The sequence below is a fragment of the Bos javanicus genome, chromosome 10 (genome assembly GCF_032452875.1).
Source record: "Bos javanicus breed banteng chromosome 10, ARS-OSU_banteng_1.0, whole genome shotgun sequence".
NCBI lineage: Eukaryota > Metazoa > Chordata > Mammalia > Artiodactyla > Bovidae > Bos > Bos javanicus.
Window position 1 is genome coordinate 71,750,892 of NC_083877.1, and position 25,214 is coordinate 71,776,105.

At 36.1% G+C, this 25,214-nt stretch overlaps 1 protein-coding gene across 2 annotated transcripts in view; it reads left to right on the forward strand.

Annotated features, from left to right (window-relative positions):
* LRRC9 (leucine rich repeat containing 9) overlaps window positions 1-25,214 on the forward strand; it is a 114,755-nt gene that overhangs the window by 81,998 nt on the left and 7,543 nt on the right. Inside the window, exons 25-30 of one of the 2 annotated variants that reach the window (XM_061429042.1) lie at window positions 3,011-3,119; window positions 3,981-4,120; window positions 7,357-7,493; window positions 13,759-13,976; window positions 16,078-16,146; window positions 20,846-20,986. In XM_061429042.1, the coding sequence (XP_061285026.1) occupies window positions 3,011-3,119; window positions 3,981-4,120; window positions 7,357-7,493; window positions 13,759-13,976; window positions 16,078-16,146; window positions 20,846-20,986 (814 nt within the window). The remainder of the gene's footprint in view (window positions 1-3,010; window positions 3,120-3,980; window positions 4,121-7,356; window positions 7,494-13,758; window positions 13,977-16,077; window positions 16,147-20,845; window positions 20,987-25,214) is intronic. The other variant, XM_061429043.1, reaches the window with a different exon arrangement.

Below are 25,214 nucleotides of genomic sequence, written 5' to 3' on the forward strand. Positions count from 1 at the left end.
CTGGCAGCTCAGTGGTAAACAATCCATTTGCCAAGCAGGAGATGTGGTTTCAATCCATGAGTCGGGGATATCCCCTGGAGTAGGAAATGGCAACCCACTCCAGTATTCTTGCCTGGGAAGTCCCATGCACTGAGGGGCCTGGCAGTTGCAAGGACAATAAGGTCCCAAGTTTTAGACATGACTAAACAATAGCAATTTGATATTATAATTAAATGTGTAGTCATTATTATTTTTGTAAGGTTTATAATTTATACATCTTATCCAAATATAGCCAATAATTCAGAAAATTGACCACCCTACTTCACAATCTCATATTAATTTTTCCATCTTTGAAGTGCATTAATAACTTTTATTATCACACATTATGATTAAAAATGTCATCAAGCTCTTTCTAAGACTTTTTATTTCTATTTTATTTTATAACCAAGTTTTTTAAATGGGAACATACTATGTTTGCTCATCACATTGTATCATTCTAATCCAGCATTATCTGGCTTTCACTGTTAGCATTCCTCTGATGCTGTTCTCATGAATGTTATCATTGTTAGATAATGATAATGGTTAATAAATCCTTTTCTCTTCTTTTTTCTATTCTATACTCTTCATAGGCAGATATCTTCAGCCGTAGTTTTAATTTATGATGAATCCCTAATTTAGCCTGAACCTGGGCTCCTCTTTTGAATATTTGCTCCCTAGATAGCATCTAGGAAATAACATTCTCCTGTTGTTGCCCAAGCCAAAAATCTAGGGTCCACATCTCTCTCTCCTTTGTCCTCCATTTTTAATTGATCACTACATTCTCCAGAGTCTGTGTCTTAAGTTTGTGTCATAGTTCCCTCTACCTTCTTTCCATAGTCATTGCCATTGTCCTAGATTGGAGAATTACCTATTTTAGAAACTATTGTTTTTTGTCTCATATAACCTTACCTGCAAGTCTATTATCCATACTGCCTACTACAATGCAAGTTTTATCAGATCACTTCCCTTCTCAACATCTGTCAGTGGCTTTCCACTGTAGAGAGAATAAAATTTTAAATCTCTTTGATGACATGGGAGGCCCTTTCATTGCCAGTCCATTTTTATCTCTTGTAATCATTCATTACCTTTACTGCACCATAACTGTTTATACTCCAGAAATTCTAAAATATTCTATTCCTTAATCTCAGTCACAAAATGCTGTTTCATGTTTCTACCTTTGCTTGCAGCTGTTTCACTGCCGGGAACTCTTTCTTGCCTGACAGATGCCCCAAATTCTCCAAGTCTCATTTTAAGATCTTTCTTCCTGGTGAAGTCATTTCTGACTTCCCCAAATAGGTTTTTCTTTCCCTAAAATTCAGTTATACCTAATCGTATTGTGGCAGTTTTCCTTTTTTTATTAGTTTTTCTGTATCCCATTTCTTGAGTGCATGGACAGTGTCTTTCATATTTGTAGACTTTCTAAACACATCTTCTGCACTTAGGAAATAACTAATGAAAACATGTTGAAAGAATAAGCAGCTTACTAATGGATAAAGTATGTTATAATTATAACAAGAGTTGAGGATTTAAAGATGTGGTTAGGCTTTTGTGCAGCAAAGGAAACCATCAACAAAATGAAAACACAACCTACTGAATGCGTAAAATTATTTTCAAATTATATGACCAACAAGGGGTTAATACCCAAAATATATAAACAGTTCATACAATTCAGTGTAAAAAAAAAAACCTGATTAAAAATGGGCAGAAGATCTGAGTTGACATTTTTACAGAACTAACATATGACCCAGCAATTCTATTCCCAGGCATTCATCTGGGAAAAAAAAAATGAAAAATACTAATTAAAAAAATACATGCACCCCTATGTTCATAGCAGCATTATTTACAATTGCCAAGATATGCAAGCAGCCTAAATGGCCATAAACAGATAATACATAAGATATAGTATATATATGTACCATAGAATAGTACTCAGCCACAAAAGAGAACAGAATTGTGTCATTTGCAGTAACATAGGTGGAGGGTATCATGCTAAGTGAAATAAGTCAGACAGAAAGACAAATACTATATGATATCACTTGTATGTGATCTAAAAAATAAAACTAGTGAATATAACAAAAAAAAAAAAAAAAGACTCACAGATACAGAGAATAAACCTGTGGTTATTGGGGAAAGGGAAGGCGGGAGCAAAATAGGGGTAGGAGACTGAGCTACATATAGTCTGTATAAAATAAATAAGCTACAAGAATATATTATACAGCAAAGGGAATATAGCCAATATTTTACAATAACTGTGAATGGAGTGTAATCTTTAAAAATTGTGAATCACTATGTTGTACATCTGAAATTTATATACATTTGTACATCAACTATACCTCAATTTAAAAGAAATGAAATAAACTGATATATCTTTAAAAAGAAGGAATCAGAGCAAGGTGATTTAGCTTTATGCTTTTCTTCATAACTCAAATGAAGGTAAAAAAGTTTTAAAGCTATCAACTAGGAATCAAGCATTCTGACTAATTACCAAAACATCCTTATAAGGTGGAATGCCATAAAAGTTTTCAGGAAATTACACAGAAAACTGTTTTCAAAGACCTTACCTACTTTCTCCTTTTCTTTCCCATCCCAAACCTTTTCCTGGCATTTCAGAAATAACCTGTTTCATATATATCCTCTACAGTTTACAACTGAATATCTTTTGGATTACCGTATCAACTTCACTATGATTTCATGAGCACGTATGTGAATTTATAAAGAAATTGGATGTTTCTTTTATGATAGTGCTGTTTATGTGGTAATAGACATATTTCTTAAGTCAATGGAATTCTATGTAATTTTTCTTACACATATACCCAACAAAAATATGTATTTATCGGATCATTTGATCCATACATTTTATATTATGGCAATTGTTTTTCATAGAATTTGTCAGATAAATTTTTCAAAATGGCTTTGGTGTTACATGTGAGAGATTTCACCAATATAATATGCCCATTAAAGTTATAACTGTATTTACTCTGTCTCAATTCAGAACTGTGGATTTGATTCCAGTTGACCAGTTCAGAAATGTGTGTAATGTGAATCTACAGAACAATAATCTCACCTCATTCAGTGGATTAATCTATCTGCCTAATGTGAAGGTGAGTCACTCACAAATTTTCTTTTCTTCTTTTAAGATTTTCAGTGCAGGTTGTAATCTTCTTTACTTTAGACTAAAATGTATATTCATGTCATTAAAGAAATTATTTTTCCTAAAGCAATTTTTCACCAAGAAAAAAAGTATTACTTCCCAAAGTGATTTCAGTTCAGTTCAGTTCAGTTCAGTCGTGTCCGACTCTTTGCGACCTCATGAATTGCAGTATACCAGGCCTCCCTGTCCATCACCAACTCCCAAAATTCACTCAAACTCACGTCCATTGAGTCGGTGATGCCATCCAGCCATCTCATCCTCTGTCGTCCCCTTTTCCTCCTGCCCCTCAATTTTATGTGATTGTCTTATAAGCAGTGAATCTTCCTCTCTAATAGGAGATGGGATGGAAAGCTGCCTCTGTCATGAGCGAAGTTGGAGGGCACTGTGGTTCTCAAAGCAGCCTCATTGCCTCCTGTCCTATAGGTTTGAGACATTTACTAAGGCCTTTTAAACTTAGGGAAATAACAATCTCTCCAACTAAAGAGTTATTTCATCTAAATAAAGCTTGGAGAAGTCAGGAGTACAGATTGAGAAAGTTGAGCAGCTTTCTAGGGTCTTCATTATTTTGTCTGAAATGGTGTCATTTCTCAGCATGTCAAATAATAAAAAACACTTTCAAAGTCAAATCCAGACAATTTGGGATATAAAAATTTGTCATTGTTAACACTAATATATTAAATTATGTTGTATAGTCCAAGTTTTATCCATAGCATCTTAACAGTTTTTAGGATGGTGATAACCTCAAACCAAAGATATATATACAGCATCATTCATATTTTAATAGCTGAGTAATCATGGATTCTTTCTGTAGGTGTTATGCCTAAACTATAACCATATTGAATCAATCATACCCCGACTAAAACCTCAGACTCACTTGACCAGTAGACAACTGCTCTACCAGAAAGTGCCTTCAAGTGGCTATGGGCAGCAAGGAACTTCAAAAATAAACAGGTATTATTCTTTTTTTACAACTATAAATAATTTTGGTTGGGAATTTTAAAAGCAGTCATATCAATGCCAGTAGTAACATACATTTAGCTTATTTAATACTTAATAGCTGCCTAGCAAAAATAAACTTTGTAAATAAAAAGACACCAAAATACTCCTTTGTTATTGTTTTTCCCTGCTTCTTCCATTTCATACCCATATTGTAAAAAAGAAAAAAGTAAAAGAAAAAACCTTGTATGTTTAAGAACTGTGGGTTGTGTTTTTTTTTTTCTTTTGAAATACAATTCACATACCATAACACTTACCCTTTATGTACAATTCAACATTAGTCATGAGGGAAATGCAAATTAAAACCACAATATGATACTTCAACTCCATTAGAATGGCTGTAATAAAAAATGTAGACATCTAAGTGTGAAATTCCTGAGTCAACTTCTTAAAAAACTGCCACACTCTTTTCCAAAGTGGTTGTACCAAATTCCATTACCAAAAAAAGTTTTGAGGGTTTTAATTTCCCCATATTCTCACCAACATTTGTCTACATTTTTTATTACAGCCATCCTAATGGAGTTAAAGAAGTATCTTAGTGTGGTTTTAATTTTCATTTCCCATATGACTAATGTTGAGCAGCTTTTCATATGCTTATTAGCCATTATTTTATCTTATTTGGTGACTGCCTGTTTAAATATTTTGCTTATTTTTCAGTTATGCTGTTTGGGTTTTTATTATTAAATTCATCAAATATTCTGGATACAACACCTTTATCAAATAAATGATTTACAAGTATTTTTCTCTAAACATGTGGCTTGTCTTTATGTTTTCTTAAATGATATCTTTTAAAAGAATTTAAGTTTTGATAAAGTCCAATCTATCAACTTTTTCTCTTACAGATTATCATGTTGTTGTACCTAAGAACTCTTTGCCTAACCTAAGGTTACAAAGATTTTCTCATGATTTCCTCAAGAAATTTTTTTTCTCTTACATTTAGAACTATAATCCATTTTGAGTTTATTTTTGTATATATTGTGAAGTAAAATGTGAGAGCTAAATTGAATAGCCTTGGTAACTTTGTTGAAAATCAATTGACTATAACTGTAGAAGTTTATTTCTGGATTCTTTATTCTATTCCGTTGATCTGTGAGTCTGTCCTCCTGCGATTTCCAGACTGGTTTGATTACTGCAGCTTTATAAGTTTTGAAATCAGGAAATATAAGCCCTCCAACCTTATTCTTTTCAAAGATTATTTTAGATATTCTGGGTTGTTTGCATTTCCTCATAAATGCAATGATGAGATGGTTATTTTCTGGAGAAAAAGAAAAGGGAGAAAACCTGCTAGACTTTGATAGAGATTGAATTGATTCTATTAATCAATTTTGGCAGAGCTACTGTCTTAGTAGTAATAGTCTTCTACTGTGTGAACATGAGATTTTTCTCTATTCATTTAGATCTTTAATCTATCTCAGCAATGTTTTGTAGTCTTCTATGTATACATTTTCAGTTCCTTTTATTAATTTTTTCTGAAGTATTTTATCATTTTTATAGTATTGTAAACAAAGTCTCAATTTCATTCTTAGTTATTACAGATGTATAGATATTCAATTGATTTTTGTATATTAATCTTTTACCCTGTATCTTCATGAATTAATTTATTGGTGCAATGATAGGGGTTTTTTTTTTGTTTTTTTTTTTTGGTGGATTCCTTCAGATTTTCTAAATACAAGATCATGTCATCTGAGAATAAAGACAGTTTTACCAATTCCTTTCCAATCTAGAGCTGTTGCTGTTCAGTCGCTCAGTCATGTCAGACTCTTTGCAGCCCCATGGACTGCAGCACACCAGGCTTCCTTGTCCTTCACCATCTACCAGAGCTTGCTCAAACTCATGTCCATTAAGTCAGTGATGCCATCCAACCATCTCATCCTCTGTCGTCCCCTTCTCCTCCTGCCTTCAATCCTTCCCAGCATCAGAGTCTTTTCTAATGAGTAGGCTCTTCACATCAAGTGGCCAAAGTATTGGAGGTTCAGCTTAAGCACCAGCCCTTCCAATGAATATTCAGGATTGATTTCCTTTAGTATTGACTGGTTTGATCTCCTTGCTGTCCAAGGGACTGTCAAGAGTCTTCTCCAATACTATAGTTCAAAAAGCATCAATTCTTCAGCGCTCGTCCTTCTTTATGGTCCAACTCTCACATCTGTACATGACTACTGGAGAAACCATAGCTTTGACTAGATAGACCTTTGTTGACAGAGTAATGTCTGTACTTTTTAATACACTGTCAAGGTTTGTCATAGCTTTTCTTCCAAGGAGCAAGTGTCTTTTAATTTCATGGCTGCAGTCACCATCTGTAGTGATTTTGGAGCCCAAGAAAATAAAGTCTGTCACTAATTTTTTTCTTTTTCTTGCGTGATTGTGCCAGCTGTTGCTTTTTATTCTGAGTAACACTTTCTGTATTTCTTTGTTTTTTATCATATAAAACTGATTTTAAAGAAGAAAAAGTGATTATTATATGAATTATAAAGGCAGAATGTTATAGCTTAATTTGCTCTATTAGTAAATTCATTCTTTTCCTTCAATTTATAGTAAGTACATAATAAACTCGGAGAAGGCAATGGCAACCCATTCCAGTACTCTTGCCTAGAAAATCCCATGGACGGAGGAGCCTGGTAGGCTACAGTCCATGGGGTCGCAAAGAGTCGGATACGACTCAGCAACTTCACTTCCACTTTCACTTTCATGCACTGGAGAAGGAAATGGCAACACACTCCAGTATTCTTCCCTGGAGAATCCCAGGGATGGGAGCCTGGTTGGCTGCCATCTATGGGGTCGCACAGAGTCAGACACGACTGAAGGGACTTAGCAGCAGCATAATAAACTGCCTTTTTATGTTTATGCTGCTGCAGCTGCTGCTGCTAAGTCACTTCAGTCGTATCCGACTCTGTGCGACCCCATAGACGGCAGCCCACCAGGCTCCCCTGTCCCTGGGATTCTCCAGGCAAGAACACTGGAGTGAGTTGCCATTTCCTTCTCCAATGCATGAAAGTGAAAAGTGAAAGTGAAGTTGCTCAGTCGTGTCCGACTCTTTGCGACCCCATGGACTGCAGCCCACCAGGCCCCTCCGTCCATGGGATTTTCCAGGCAAGAGTACTGGAGTAGTTTGCCATTACCTTCTCCGTTTTATGTTTATACAAACAGCTAATTTGAAATTAAGTTTATGGGCCAAACTGACATTTGTGTTTCAGAGATACAACGAGCAGTGAAAATTTGCCTCCAATAATGAACAGTTTAGAAGTTCTTCATTTGGGCTACAATGGAATTTGTAATTTGATTCAGCTACAACTTAACAGACTAAGAAATTTAAAATTTCTCTTTCTTCAGGGTGAGTAGCAACATTATTAATGTGTGAGTCTTTATTATTAAAAACTGACTTGATTATCATTCTATTTTGAAAGCAGATATAAGTATCACTATTAGAACAGATTCATTGACAAAAATATTTGAGTAATCACAACTGGGTTTATCTTGAGTTATTTATATAAATAATGTAAATGCAATATTCTAGGGCTATAGAAGATTGCATTCTAGCTCACCAAAGCACATGCATTTTTTATCCAGTATGAATGACATAATAAGGGCTGGGACTAGAATGGTGTCATGGTGTCAGTGGAAAGGGTGAGTAAAAGGGGAGTCCAAAAAGTTGTTTAAAAGAAGTAAATATTAGGACTTAGTGACTAAATATACAAGGAGAGAAAAATAGTTCAGGATGTTTTCATGCTTTCATTAAGACATTGGCAAACACATTTCTAAAGCTAGGGGGAGGCTAATGTTGTGACCACTCTGAGACATAAAAATGGAAACTTTTTCAAGTAGTGGTACTGGACCACAGATCAGAACTGGAGATGTATAGTTTAGAATTATCCCAGTGGAGGTGATAGGTCAAGTCATAGTATATGTGCTTATTTAGGAAATAATGATAAAAGAGAAAGAATGAAAAGCCAAAAAGACATGTAGAGACACAACTCCCCCCACTACCTCTCAATAATTCCCTTCCACACCCCATTCCCGGCATTAAGAAGGCTGGGAAAAAAAGAACGAGCAGAGGAGTCATTCAAGAAATTTTGAAAGAAAACCAAGAAATACAAACTCTCGATGTCAGGAGAAAAAGGGTGATTGACCAAAGTCAGATGAGGAAAAGAATGAGGCCTGTGAAAAGAATATTGGATGTAGACAATTGGATTCAACAAAAAGGAAACACTGGTAACCTTCAGAGTATCAGATTTGGAACTGTGGGAAACTATTGGATAGGCAGTAAAAACAATAGAGGTTAGAGGCTGCATGTTTAAGGAACTTGTCCTTGAAAAATAGGTAAGAGATGGTAGCTAGTGAAGTTATGAGCATATTTGAAGGTTTGCCAAGAAAATGCACTGGTCATAGCAAACACCCTCTTCCAACAACGCAAGAGAAGACTCTACACATGGACATCACCAGATGGTCAACACCAAAATCAGATTGCTTATATTCTTTGCAGCCAAAGATGGAGAAGCTCTATACAGTCAACAAAAACAAGACCAGGAGCTGACTGTGGCTCAGATCATGAACTCCTTATTACCAAATTCAGACTGATATTGAAGAAAGTAGGGAAAACCACTAGACCATTCAGGTATGACCTAAATCAAATCCTTTATCATTATACAGTGGAAGTGAGAAATAGATTTAAGGGCCTAGATCTGATAGATAGAGTGCCTGATGAGCTATGTAATGAGGTTCGTGACATTGTACAGGAGATAGGGATCAAGACCATCCCCATGGAAAAGAAATGCAAAAAAGCAAAATGGCTGTCTGGGGAGGCCTTACAAACAGCTGTGAAAAGAAGAGAAGTGAAAAGCAAAGGAGAAAAGGAAAGATATAAACATCTGAATGCAGAATTCCAAAGAATAGCAAGAAGAGATAAGAAAGCCTTCTTCAGCGATCATTGCAAAGAAATAGAGGAAAACAACAGAATGGGAAAGACTAGAGATCTCTTCAAGAAAATTAGAGATACCAAGGAAACATTTCATGCAAAGATGGGCTTAATAAAGAACAGAAATGGTATGGACCTAACAGAAGCAGAAGATATTAAGAAGAGGTGGCAGGAATACACAGAAGAACTGTACAAAAAAGATCTTCACGACCCAGATAATCACGATGGTGTGATCACTGACCTAGAGCCAGACATCCTGGAATGTGAAGTCAAGTGGGCCTTAGAAAGCATCACTACCAACAAAGCTAGTGGAGGTGATGGAATTCCAGTTGAGCTATTTCAAATCCTGAAAGATGATGCTGTGAAAGTGCTGCCCTCAATATGCCATCAAATTTGGAAAACTCAGCAGTGGCCACAGAACTGGAAAAGGTAAGTTTTCATTCCAATCCCAAAGAAAGGCAATGCCAAAGAATGCTCAAACTACTGCACAATTGCACTCATCTCACACGCTAGTAAAGTAATGCTCAAAATTCACCAAGCCAGGCTTCAGCAATACGTGAACTGTAAACTTCCAGTTGTTCAAGCTGGTTTTAGAAAAGGCAGAGGAGCCAGAGACCAAATTGCCAACATCCACTGGATCATGGAAAAAACAAGAGAGTTCCAGAAAAACATCTATTTCTGCTTTATTGACTATGCCAAAGCCTTTGACTGTGTGGATCACAATAAACTGTGGAAAATTCTGAAAGAGATGGGAATACCAGACCACCTGACCTGCCTCTTGAGAAATTTGTATGCAGGTCAGGAAGCAACAGTTAGAACTGGACATGGAACAACAGACTGGTTCCAAATAGGAAAAGGAGTACGTCAAGGCTGTATATTGTCACCCTGCTTATTTAACTTATATGCAGAGTACGTCATGAGAAATGCTGGGCTGGAAGAATCACAAGCTGGAATCAAGATTGCCGGGAGAAATCTCAATAACCTCAGATATGCAGATGACACCACCCTTATGGCAGAAAGTGAAGAGGAACTAAAAAGCCTCTTGATGAAAGTGAAAGAAGAGAGTGAAAAAGTTGACTTAAAGCTCAACATTCAGAAAACGAAGATCATGGCATCTGGTCCCATCACTTTATGGGAAATAGATGGAGAAACAGTGGAAACAGTGTCAGACTTTATTTTTGGGGGCTCCAAAATCATTGCAGATGGTGACTGCAGCCATGAAATTAAAAGACGCTTACTCCTTGGAAGAAAAGTTATGACCAACCTAGATAGCATATTTAAAAGCAGAGATATTACTTTGCCAACAAAGGTCCGTCTAGTCAAGGCTATAGTTTTTCCAGTGGTCATGTATGGATGTGAGAGTTGGACGGTGAAGAAGGCTGAGTGCCAAAGAATTGATGCTTTTGAACTGTGGTGTTGGAGAAGACTCTTGAGAGTCCCTTGGACTGCAAGGAGATCCAACTCGTCCATTCTGAAGGAGATCAGCCCTGGTGTTCTTTGGAAGGAATGATGCTAAAGCTGAAACTCCAGTACTTTGGCCACCTCATGAGAAGAGTTGACTCATTGGAAAAGACTCTGATGCTGGGAGGGATTGGGGGCAGGAGGAGAAGGGGATGACAGAGGATGAGATGGCTGGATGGCATCACTGACTCGATGGACGTGAGTTTGAGTGAATTCCAGGAGTTGGTGATGGACAGGGAGGCCTGGAGTGCTGCGATTCATGGGGTTGCAAAGAGTCGGACACAACTGAGCGACTGAACTGAATTGAAAGAGGTCAGTTAGGTTAAAGATACAGAACAGGAGGAGATAGAAAATTCTAAGGTCAGTTTAAAAGGAGAAGAGGTAAAAAGCTGTAGAGTAGTACAGAAATGTGGGCAGTAATAAGGTAAGGTCATGCCAGGATATATCAGAGAGTTAACGAATCTACATTTCACCTGCTGGATTAAATTTGCTAAGATGGTAGAAAAGTCTTTAGGGAAAGGGCAGGGTGGGGCTGTAGGGAAGCAAATTAGATTCTTAAGGATTAAGAGCTAAATTTATCTAAAATGTAACTAGTTAAATAAGTGTAAATTTTTAAAGAGTGGCAAATTCCGCTAGTCATAGAAATATAAGATCCCTGAAATCACATTTAGCATTGTTGTTTTAGAGTTCTCTTTCTTAAATATGTTTAATGAGCATTCTAAAGTAAATAATGCCCCAAAACATGCTACCGTAGATATTATTCAACACTTAAAGCTATCTCATGTGATTTTAATACCACTAGATTTAAATATTAAAAGTGACAGTCCAAATACATAATTTTTTGAAAGTGACTTACAACTGAGTCATTTTTCTTAATCTCACTTAATAGACTTCTTTTCATTTATAAGTAAGACACTGGTAATGTTTCAATTTAATTGTGTGATTTAATTCTTTTCAATTTTATTGAAGGTTATGATGTTATCAATTTCTCTAAAGAATAAAATAAAATAAGATAAATTTCCCATATTTCATCCATTCTGAAACACTCCCTTTAATATTTTAACATCTTGAAATCAGGTGGTACCTTAATTGATGGCATAGTTTATCTAGCTGAGATTTTTTTCCCTTTCTTAGCATACACAAAATATTTACATATCTTAACAATGTTGACATCTTAAATTCTATGAAATATGTTAACTTACAAAGAGAAGAATTCCAAGAAAGTGGAATCACATATTCAGTAATTTATTCGTTTTCTAGGACTGCCATAACAAAGTACCACAGACTGGATGACTAACAACAAAAATTTATTTCCTCACAGTTTTTGGCCAGAGTCCAAGATTAAGATGTCAGCAGGGTTGGTCACATCTGCAGCCTCTTTTCTTTACTTGTAATTGTACTCTGTATCTTTGCATGGTCTTCCCCTCTGTGTCTATGTCCTAATCTCCTCTTCATATAGACACCAGTGATACTGGATTAGTGCTCACCTAGAGGATGAGATGGCTGGATGGCATCACTGACTGGATGGACATGAGTCTGGGTGAACTCCGGGAGTTGGTGATGGACAGAGAGGCCTGGCGTGCTGCGATTCATGGGGTCGCAAAGAGTCGGACACGACTGAGCGACTGAACTGAACTGAACTGAATGACCTCATTTATTTAACATTAGTTACCTCTTTGAAGACCCAAATACAGTCACATTCTGAGGGACTAGGAATTAGGACTTCAACATATAAATATGAGGAGACACAATTCAGTCCAATAATAAACGAGGATAAATAGTGGGTGAAAGACTGAATGGCATAGTAGTAGCAGCACTGTAAAAGGTCCAGGTTAGGCCTAGTGTTGCTACCGTTATGTCATTCAGCAAGACAGTTTCTCTGACCCTCAGTTTTCTGATGATTCAGTTCAGTTCAGTCGCTCACTTGTGTCCGACTCTTTGCGACCCCATGAATCCCAGCACGCCAGGCCTCCCTGTCCATCAACAACTCCCAGAGTTCACTCAAACTCAGGTCCATCAAGTCAGTGATGCCATCCAGCCATCTCATCCTCTGTTGTCACCTTCTCCTCCTGCCCCCAGTCCCTCCCAGCGTCAGAGTCTTTTCCAATGAGTCAACTCTTCGCATGAGGTGGCCAAAGTACTGGAGTTTCAGCTTTAGCATCATTCCTTCCAAAGAAATCCCAGGGCTGATCTCCTTCAAAATGGACTGGTTGGATCTCCTTGCAGTCCAAGGGACTCTCAAGAGTCCACATATGAGTGATATCATATGGTATTTGTCTTTCTCTTTTTGACTTATTTCACTTAGCCTGATAATCTCTAGGTCCATTCATGTAGTTGCAAATGAAATTATTTCATTCTTTTTTATGACCGAGTAATATTCCGTTGTATACATGTACCACATCTTTATCCATTCATCTGTCTATGGACATTTACGTTGTTTCCATGTCTTGTAAATGGAAGTGGCTCTTGTAAATAGTGCTGCAGTGAACATTGGAGTGGAAGTATCTTTTTGGTTTATTGTTTTCTCCAGATAAATTCCTAGGAGTGGGATTGCTGAATAATATGGCAACTCTATTTTTAGTTTTTTGAGGCAGCTCCATACTGTTCTCCACAGTGTCTGCACCAATTTATATTCCCACCAGTAGTATAGAGGGTTTCCTTTTCTCCACACCCTCTCCAGAATTTGCTATTTGTGGACTTTTTCGTGATGGCCATTCTAATCAGTGTGAGGTGGCACTTCATTGTAGTATGAATTGCATTTTGTCTAATAATGAGTGATATTGAGCATCTTTTCATGTGCCTCTTGGCCATCTGTATTTCTTCTTTGGAGAAATGTCTGTTTAGGTTTTCTGCCCATTTTTTAATTGGGTTGCTTTTCTTGTTATTGAGTTGTATGAGCTAGGAAGCATATCTTTTGCACCATTTTATACATCTACTTTTATCAGTATCAACTATTTTAGCACTTAACTGTTGAAGAGACAGATTGGGTCAATTCACTACATTTTCTACATCATATCTTGATCTTTCACACATAAAGGAATAATTTTACCTAGTATTATTTGAAGATGATGCTACCTTCCTATAAATTAATGTTTTTCTCCTTGGAAACATGTTCTTTTAATACTTCACTTTAAAAAAATCATTTGATAAAAATATTTAAACAAAGATAGTTAACTTATTCAGTTTGGGCTCACTTGACGTATCATGAGTTACCTTTTTTCAGGAAATGAAATCAGTCAAATTGAAGGACTTGACAACTTAGAAGTCCTTCAAGAATTGGTAGTGGACCATAACCGCATCAGAGCGTTTAATGACAGTGCCTTTGCCAAACCAAGCTCTCTGTTGGCACTTCACCTGGAGGAAAACAGACTACGAGAGCTGAGCAAATTACAACCTTTGGTAAAACTAGAGAAACTCTTCCTAGGATATAATAAAATCCAGGTAACATTATTTTGTTTTGTTATAAGATTTGCAAGACTTAACCCCTCTAAACAGAAAGCTGTCAAACACACCAATGAATATTTTGCTAGTGAGCTACTTATCACTTATATGACATGTAAATACTCTGGGATGCAGAAATGCTCACCCTACTTCTAGACTTATAAACCTGACCAACCCACATGCATCTGCCTGGATATCCTCTAAGAGATCTTTTTAGTTCCTGACTGCTGTTGGTCCGAGCTGTTTGTGCATCTCAACCCCAGACTCCCTCTGGGCCTTTAAGCTTAACATTTGTACTTGGTCTACGTTACGTTTGAATCAACTCCTGATAATGAACTTTGACTTGGCTTTAATGTTTCATCTTCCCCACTAAAGGCTTCCTGCCTTTGTTTCACCTGATCATAATTCAGCGTATTTCCATTAGGCCACTGCCCCAACCAGCCCTGTCCAAGCTCTCTTCTGAGATAGTATGCAGATAAGTATACACATAATCATACACAATCCTAACATTTCTCTTAGTATTTCGCTGATGATTGGTTAGCCCTCCTTGTACCAATTTTGTTATTTCTGCCCATACCTCTAAGACAACCTTGAAGACAAACTGAACTGTGTACTGCCCCACAAGGGCAGGGACCAAGTCTTTCTTGCCCAAATTTGTATTAGTATATAGCATTGTGCCTGGTACATAGTAGATACATGATTAATATTTGTTTGTGGCTCTACTTGCTGAAGTTCAGGAAGATTTTCTGGAGTGATATAAAAGCCTGAGCAGTACCCTTTTCTACCTAGCAACTAGGAAATATATATACAGAGAAAGTAACATACAATCAATATATCAAGGTTCAAACAACATTCATCTGAGAAGATGAATGCCAAAGCTGGCAACGGTTCTTTCAAAGCTTTATCTAGAAGAAATCTAAATTAGGAAAATTGCATTCCTATAGGAACTCTTTTCAGTGATAGAAATTGAGCTAACACAAAGGATTTGTCAAATCAGACTTATATGAATCTGAGACTTTACCCAGTATCAAGCTTTACTAATAATTTCAAGGATACACATGGTTTGGGGCCTTCTCTAAAATAAGTGTAAATTTTTTTTATAGTTACTCGATGAATTGGCTAAACCCACTTGGCATTCCAAATAAGAATAGGAGCATATCAAGAACCGTTTCATTTCTGTGAACTAGCAACCACCTTATGGAGAAGGCAATGGCACCCCACTCCAGTACTCTTGCCTGGAAAATCCCATGGATGGAAGAGCCTGGAAGGCTGCAGTCCATGGGGTCACTGAGGGTCGGACAGGACTGAGCGACTTCACTTTCACTTTTCACTTTCATGCATTGGAGAAGGCAGTGGCACCCCACTCCAGTGTTCTTGCCTGGAGAATCCCAGGGACGGGGGAGCCTGGTGGGCTGCCATCTATGGGGTCACGCAGAGTTGGACACGACTGAAGTGACTTAGCAGCAGCAGCAGCAACCACCTTAAGCTGATTGTGTTGCCTAAATTTTGTCAGCAATAGCGTTTTTAAAAATAATTTTGCAAAAACGAAAATGTATTTGCAAACTTTCACCAATGTTAAATAATGATAAATAATCCCATTCAGTAGCAAAAGCAACTCATTTAATTAGAGAAGCAGTTTTTCTACCATATATATTCCCAGCAAATATGTCAGTATTCAGTCCATTCAACATGACATGCTCCATCCTGGTTAAGGTTGTGCTTGATATATACCTTTGAAATTGTTTAGACTAGAATTCACCTCCTTTTCCATACATCTAGGTCAGTCCTCTTAGGAATTAACCAAATACAATCTGAGTTTTAGAATAGATCATAACTCTTCTGAAAAAATAGGGTCTTTCCTAACAAGGGCTGCTGTGTGGCCTGTTTACCATGTTGGCACATCATCTTTACCCAATCATGTATTTGAAATCAATAGTAAACAGATCTATCTTTAATCAACAATACAGAATATTGTCACTCAAGCTCATTTCAGAAGATTCAACTCTTTACAGTCCAACACCTACATATAATAACTTCAAATCAGCATATATTTGAAGATGTTGGATAACCAAATAATAATTTACTGCTTAATTTTTAATAGGATATGGCAGAACTGGAAAAACTTGATGGTATATCTTCCCTCAGAGAACTTACAGTTTATGGCAATCCAGTGAGTGTTATTTTTCTAATTTATCAGTTAATTTACTTTAAATATAATCTATAGTTGTATATAATTTATTTTTATATACTGTGATAAAATATTTAATTTTATCTGTTTCCACATGCACAGACAAGTTATCCAATTTATTATTGACAAATACAACTTATTGACTAGTGTCTTCTTCCAACTGATTACAATATAAATTGCCATTGTCATATACAACAGGGTCTACTTCTTGGTTCTATTTTGTATTCATTGGTCTATTTGTCAGTCCCTATAACATTATCAGTCTATGTTAATTACTTAAGTTTTATAGTAAGTCTTGATATCCGGTTGAGTAGGAACCTCTAATTTTCCCTCTCCTCCTTCTTCTCTCTTTTTTCCTTCACTGTCTTAGCTATCCTTGGACCTTTACACTTCCTGTGAGTCTCAGGGAACAGCTTCTCAAGTTATCTGAGAATCTTGTTGATAATTTAATTGGGAATTGGAATTGCATTGTATTTATAAATTAATTTGGGGGAAAATTGCCACTTTTACTGTTGGAGTCTTTGAAGGGATAAAATAAGCAACCACCCTTACTCACCTAAAATTTGAACAAACTGAGAAATGTGACCGTGGCAGACAGAGAAGTGAGAGTGTTTTGCTTAGTTTAGAATTTTGACAAAGCCAAATGGCCCTGCCAACAGTTGCCAGAATTAATCCTGATGACTCAGTAGCGGGAATGGTTTGACTGAGGCCTTTCCACATGGAAGGAGAGCTTCTCCTGCAGGAGCAAAAGCAATAAGCTCTTTCTGAAGAGAAAAGACAGGAACTAAATGACCAGTTTAATCTTCCCAGATTTATCAGTTAAGTCACTCTACTTCCCCAAGTAGAGGAGTGAAGGGACTGAGACAGCCGTAGTGCCACATCACAGAGTTACTTCCACCAAGAAAGAAACACAGTAAGCAGTCTCCCCCAATATTTTTAGCTTTCATTCTTCTCATTCACAAATGTAAATATCCCTATGTTTATTTTATGTCCTTCAATAAAGATCTGTGATTTTCTCCTAAAAGTTTTAGTCATCTTTGGTTTAATCATCCTGTTGTTTTATTTTTTTTCATTTCTGTTCTTTTAATAGCTGTTTTAAACAATATCTTTTTTATATTTTTCTAGTTGTTTGCTGCTAGAGTATATAAATTCTGATTTTTTGCATATTACTCTTTATCCAAATAGCTTCTGAACTCTCTCTTAAATTCTAATGGATTGTAAATTTTGTTGGATTTTCTCTGTAGACAATCATAATATTTGCAAACAATGACTCTAATCTTTCTTTCCAATCTATATGGTTTTATTTCCTTTACACCTCTCAGTGTACTGACTAGGACGTCTAGTACAGTATTCAATAAACACACTCACAGTTACTGACTTCAAAGAATGCTTCTAAATTGTCACTATTAAATATGATGTTTGCTATAGGCCATGGGTAGATAACCTTCAGCATTTTAAGGCAGTCCCTTTCTAATTCCAGTTTGCTACTTGTTCTTATCAGGAATGGACACTGGATTTTAACTAATTGGTAATATAGTATTTATCTTTAATCTGTTAATATGCAAATTAAATTAATAGAATATAGTGCTAACCATCCTTAAATTCCTGGGATGAATATTACTTGGTCATCTTTTATACTTTACTGGATTCATTTATTAAAATTTCATGTAACATATTTGTGACCCCATGGACTATACAGTCCATGGAATTCTCCAGGCCAGAATACTGGAATGGGTAGCCTTTCCCTTCTCCAGGAGATCTTCCCAACCCAGGGATTGAACCCAGGTCTCCCACATTGCAGGCGGATTCTTTACCAGCTGAGCCACCAGGGAAGCCCAAGAATACTGGAGTGGGGTAGCCTATCCCTTCTCCAGGGGAATCTTTCTGACTCAGGAATCAAACCAGGGTCTCCTGCCATTGCAGGCAGATTCTTTACCAGCTGAGCTAGAGAGAACTCTCCACTTAATTTTATGAGGCAAAACAGCATTGATCAACTTGAAAAGAATAGCATAAGAGAATAAAATCATAATAATTTTACTTATTTCCATAGAGATATGTTGAACTTCCCTGGTAGCTCAGTTGGTAAAGAATCTGCCTGCATTGCAGGAGACCCTGGGTCAATTCCTGGGTTGGGAGGACCGACCCCCTGGAGAAGGGATAGGCTACCCACTACAGTATTCTTGGGCTTCCCTGGTGGCTTGGCTAGTAAAGAATCCACCTGCAATGCAGGAGACCTTGGTTTGATCCCTGGGTTGGGAAGATCTCTTGGAGAAGGGAACTGTCTATCCACTTCAGTATTCTGGCCTGGAGAATGCCATGGACTATATAGTCCATGGGGTCACAAAGAGTTGGACATGACTGAGTGACTTTCACTTCCACTTCCTCTCTTTTTCTAGTCTATGAATTAATTTATATAAAAGAAGACTTGTATGTTCCTTGAAGGATAATTAGATCTTATCTCTAAAACCATTTGAACTTAATATTTTTTGAAGTTAGACTTTGAACAACTTATTCAAATTCTCTGACACGACTGAGAGACTGAACTGAATTGGATATATATCTTGTCATTTTCTATTAAACTGATAAGAACATATACTACAGTATACTTAAGAACATACACTGCTGCTGCTGCTAAGTCACTTCAGTCGTGTCCGACTCTATGCGACCCAATAGATGGCAGCCCACCAGGCTCCTCTGTCCCTGGGATTCTCCAGGTAAGAATACTGGAGTGGGTTGCCATTTCCTTCTCCAATGCATGCATGCATGCTAAGTCGTTGCAGTCATGTCTGACTCTGTGTGACCCTATGGATAGTAGCCCACCAGGCTCCTCTGTCCACAGGATTCTCTAGGCAAGAATACTGGAGTGGGTTGCCATTTCCTTCTCCATTAAGAACAGATACTAAGTTCAATATTGAGAACTTACATTTTTCAATAAAATTGTCCTTTTATCTAACTTTTAAATGTACTTCCATCATAATACTTTCATAAATTTTTAAAATCTTGATTATATCTGTGTTTTGTCACCTATTTCATAGCTAAATTATTTTTTTTGCTTTTTCGCTCTTGTATTTGAGGAGTCTTACTATCATACTAGTCTCTTCAAATAACCATATTTTGGATTTATCAAGTATAATTTTTCTTTTTTTAGTTCATTAATTTCTACCCTCTATCTTTAGTTTCTTGGAATTACTTTAAAAAAAATCTGAAGTAGTAGAATGCCTACTCATTAACTTTTAATATTTCTTCTAAATTAATAAATGTTAGGATACAAAATACTGCTTTAGCAACAGCCTAAAAGTTTTGGTATGTAGTGTTTTCCCAGTTATTTCTTAGAATCTACTTTACAAAAGATTTCTTCTTTAACTGTGAATTATTGAAGTGTGATAATTTCAAACCTGTTATGTATTTCTAGTTATCTCTTTGTAATTTATTTCTAGTGTTGCTATATTTTAATCAGAAGAGACATTTTATACAGTCTTTGGTTTTATGAAACTTGCTTTGTGGCCTAGAATGTGGTTATTTTTTAAACTCAATTTATGACTTAGAGATCACTCTTCATTAATATATATGTATCTACTACATTAAAAAAATAGATTATTTATTCCCTTTTGATAATGTTTCTTTCTTCCTTCCTTCCTTTCTTTCAATCACAAACAGTGCTGCATACATCTGTGTTGTCAGTCCCCCAGATCATATCCATATTCAGAGATTTGCTAGAAGATTTGCTAAAAGTCATGGGACTTAGCATATAGTTGTACTCATGGCTAAAGGTTTATTACTGTGACATAATGAGGATACAAAGCCAGGTGATGAAGAAAAAAAACATAACCAGAGTCAAGGAATCCATGTGCAAGCTTCCTTATGCTTTTTTCCTCACATGAGGGAATCACACAGTGTACACTCCTCACCCAATAACAAATGTTGTTTTCTGACCAGGAAATCCCATTAGATTTAATGGATTTCAAGGATTTTTTTTGGAGGCTTGTCACATAGGTACCCTCTGCCTATCACATACAAAAATTCCAGGACCTGAGAAGGAAAGCAGGTTGCACAAGAATCCTACTGTTTGTAAAAGTAGTCTAGGCATAATGAATTACCTTTATCACTTAAGGAATGGTGGGAAATCTTCCAAAATCCAAGTACCAAACACTTGTTAAAACTTACCCTTGCAAACAGATCCTTCTAAAGTTAACAGCCTCAAACTGACTATGTTAACTCTTTCACACACTTTCTCATGCATATATGCAAGTAATTTTAGAGTAGGTTAACACTATGAAGTGATGATTCATACAGTTCAACAGATATGCATTGAATTAAATTGCATAGTACCTATGGGAAATTGTAAGTTTCAAACTAATTACTTATAAGTAAACTTTTATAATATAATCCTATTCATGAGTTGGGATTGCCTGTAGTTAATGAACAATATCATATACTCTTCAAAGAAACTAAACCTCCACATAGCTTTGGTTTAAAAAAAAAAGCTCTTATCTTCATTTAGCGTAACAGAAAATTGAGAAATCTTTTTAAAAGGGAGTTTGTATTTGTATCATTTAATATTATATATTAGCTGTTACCTGTCATCTTTGCTGTCTGTGCTAAATATCCTTCTCTATAAAGGTTAATTATTGAAATAAAGAGCTTTTTTAAGGAATGAATTGTTACTTTTAACTTTATTCAGATTTGTAGAAAAATGCTACATCGCCACGTGCTTATATTTCGACTGCCTAACTTACAGATGTTAGATGGAATTCCTGTGAATTCAGATGATAGGGCAAAAGCTGAATTTCACTTCTCTGAACTACAAGCAAAGAAAAATTCGGTAATAATTATTTACACTTTTCCTTTTAAAATATATAAATTAGTAGTAGATGAACATTATGTCATGTTTTTTACTTAAATGTTTAAATCTAGTATATGATGCTTCTGTAGACTATTTTAGTATGTATTTAATGATTATTGTCAAAAGCAACTTGATCTGGTGAATAGAGCACATACACACACATAGAAACTAGGAAAGCTGTTTATTATAAAAACATACTTTAATGTAGAGCAAGTTATTTAAAACCGTGTGCCTCTTGTTCCATATGTCAGGTGCTGCTAGAAGTTAAGAAACTATAACATATCACTCTTATAAACTGTGACTAACAATAAAACTCTTTCCCTTTCTATCTCCTAAATGGAAAGAGTTTTATTGTTCATGGACCTTTTGCCCATGAATCCTAGTAAGATATCTGACTGTGATAGGGAAGAGGTTAGAGAGGGAAGAAGCCACAGAAGCATATCATTTGGTAATTCTATCATTGACCACCAGGATTTTTCATAGCCATCTTCAAAAGACTAAACTTAACACAGAAAAGCTATGGTTTTTGAGCAAAGAAGTAATATCATTAGAGCTGTGCCTTTGAAAAGTTTAAGGAAGAAAAGCCTAGAGGCAGAGAAATAAACTAAGAGGTTTTTAGGATAATCCAAGAGAGAAATTATGAAGACCTGGACTAGGGTGGGGCAGTGAAATGTAAGTAAACCTCTAATGTAAGTTGAAGCCAGAGAGCAAGGGCATTAGTCAGTGAACAAAGATTACTTTTAAAAGTTAATTGAAGAGGAAAGAGATAAGACTACTGTAGATACTTGGCTTACCCCACACTCTCCATTCCCTCTATAAAACAAACTAACCAATTCCTAGCATTTAATACTAGTAGGCTCCTCTCTGACGTCTGCCTTCAGCAATAGAATCACAGATTTATTAAAAGTTGGCTGTGTTTTTTCAAAAACTTACGCCAATCTTTTATTTTAAATAAATATACAAATACACATTTTAAATTATTATTTCCATGTTTTTTTGAAAACCAAATGAAATCCTCTGCAGAATCTGGACAAAGATCAACTACACACATACACAAATAATATCAAATTAGGTTGGGAGAAAAAAAACCCTGCAAAATAAGGGAGAGAATTATAAAAAGTCAGATAAAATATGTGGGGAAATTTTTAAAAATCTAGGCAGTTTCTTGTATTCAAATTTTCTCCATATGTTGTTGAATTCTTGTTACTTTAATGAAACCAAACTGGAAATTGTGATGGCTTTATCAGTCAGACCAAATACCAGGCAAAGGATACTTCCTTACAGAAAAGGCGTTGGCCCTTCATCCAAAGATGGGTGGGCCCATGTACTTTTATGTTTTAAAATCTTTTAAAGGTCTAATTCTTATTATTTCCTGGACTTTTTTTTTTATTAACCAAGGGGATTCTATTATAGATCAAAATAGCTGTAGAGACATGTGAAACTTACAGTTGTACAATGTTAATAAAGATTATCTAGATTAGGCAAAGGAAATTGGTTCATATACAGGTTATATCTACAAAAGTTTTTCTAAGAACTATGCTTTGTGAAAAACAATGTTAGCTACTAATCTATATGATACAATTGAGAGCACCATCTAAATGTCATCTACCAAAATTATTGTCACAGTCTCTAGTCTTTAAAAAGAGAACAAATAAAATTTAGTCCAAAGATTTAAGCTTCCTTTCCCTTTCTCTTATATTCCATGAGCAAGTCACTTCTTCCTTCCAGAAGTGAAAAACTAAAGGAAACTTTAGTTTCTTGTTGCTGTTATAACAAATTACCCCAATTTTAGTATCTTCAGACAACACAAATTTATTATCTTAAATTTCTAGAGATCCTAAGTCCAAAAATTAGTCCTGTAGAGCTAAAAGCACAAGTATTGGCAGGGCTGCAATATCTTCTGGAAGCTCCTCAAGAGAATTTGGTCTTTGCCTTTCAGCCTTCTAGAGGCTATCTGCATCCCTTGGCTCGTGGCCCTCTTCCAACAAATAGCATAACTTTGGCCTCAGCTTCCATCATAACATCTTCTCTCCATTGTTATAAGGATGTTTGTGATTGTGATGGGCCTACCTAGTTAATACGGCATAATCTCCCCATCTCAAAATCCTTAATTTAATTATATCTGTACAGTCCATTATACCACATAAAGCATTCACAGGTTTTGGAGACTGGGATGTGGACATCTTGGTGGGGGGTAGCATTATAATGTCTACCATACCACATATGTGAGGCCTCCAGTGAGAGACCTGTATGAATTGTAACATTAAATTTTATAAATTCTATTTTAAGGTAACGCTGGCTACGTTTAAAAAATTCCATATAACTTCATAAATACTAAATTCCTTATGAAGAAATCACTCAGAGCAACTTCAAAGATATCAGTTTCCATATATATTTTTAACTGCTTTAATATAGCAAAAAAAAAAACACATAAACTCAAATTTTAGTCATTGATGGATGTGTATTTCACTAAATGTTTTTTTTTTGGTTCTTTTCTATTTATCATATAGTGAACTAACATTTCCCCCAGTGTATACTATGATTTCGGAGAAGGCAATGGCACCCCACTCCAGTACTCTTGCCTGGAAAATCCCATGGACGGAAGAGCCTGGAAGGCTACAGTCCATGGGGTCGCTGAGGGTCAGACACGACTGAGCGACTTCACTTTCACGCATTGGAGAAGGAAATGGCAACCCACTCCAGTGTTCTTGCCTGGAGAATCCCAGGGATGGGGGAGCCTGGTGGGCTGCTGTCTATGGGGTCACACAGAGTCGGACACGACTGAAGCGACTTAGCAGCAGCAGCATACTATGATTTGTTTTCAGTGATTCTAGATACCTATTGTTGCTATTTGAATCAGTGCCATATGTAAGAATAGAAAGAATATCTTTCCATTTATCCTATATATATATATTTTTTTTTCTTTTTATTTTACAGTTAGGTTTTTTAATATTCATTTATATATGATTAGTGAAATAAAGGGAGTATTTGAAGTCTTTATTTCAGATAAATCTATTTTTTAAGATACAATAATAATTTTTATTTTCCTGTCCAGAACAAAATTGAGTTATTATTTCATTTAGCTGTTCAGAAGACATAAGAATAGAATACTTTTCAAGTGTTATCAGTTCATTCTAATGTATTGTCCTTTGTTTTAGTTGCTGTTGTTCTTTTATTCTAACAGCAAATAAAGAGGGAATAAATGAAACCTAAAGTTGCCCTTTAAACCATAACATTTTGGTGCTTTGGTTTCAGAAGAAATTTGACAGCTTTCTAGATTAGTGATGGGAAGAAACTCCAATGAAGGAATTAGTTAAGGAATTTGGGATCTGCTTTACTAAAAGGCCTGATACCTTAGTGCTCATGACAAAGCTGCATTTTGGTTACATTTTCTGAAATATGAGGGAAATGTATAATTTTACAGAAATGTGTAAGCCTATATCTCTAGATAAATTGAATTATATATTCAGAATTCATATTTTTTAAAGTATAAACGAGGTCAGTCTTACTAAAGACAGAGCAGGCATACATTTCTAATAAGTGTCCAGTGACACTATTAGTGACACTAATAGTGTCCAGTCTATAATACCCCTCTCCTCCATCTGTTGATTCCTGAAGCTCTTTTAATTTGTTGATTCCTGAAGCTCTTTAACCTCTTAATTCGGAAATCCTGTGTACAGAGGAGGCTGGTGGGATATAGTCCATGGGGTCCCAGAGTCGGACTGAATAGCTAACACTTTCACTTTAATTCTCAATTAACACAAAATGTAAACACTGTTTAGAGGGTTAGTGCACTCACTAAAAGTGATTCTTGTAAGATGCTTTTCTTATGTTAAGTCGTTTCATTCCTGTCTGACTCTTTTCAACCCCACGGACTATAGCCCACCAGGCTCCTCTAGGTCTGTGGGATTCTTCAGACAAGACTACTAGAGTGGGTTGCCATACCCGCCTCCAGGGGATCTTACCAACTCAGGGATCAAACCCATACCTCTTATGTCTCTTGCATTGACAGGCGGGTTCTTTACCACTGCACTGCCTGGGAAGCCAAATGCTTTCCTTAGTCCCCACTTTATTTACTTGTTTTTGAAAAACTAATTAACTGCAAGACAATTGAAGAGGTAATGTGAGGAGTACAAGGATGTAGAAGATATAACTCTTACCATCCAGAAACTCCTGTTCAGAAAAAAAGATATTACAAAAGAGGAAA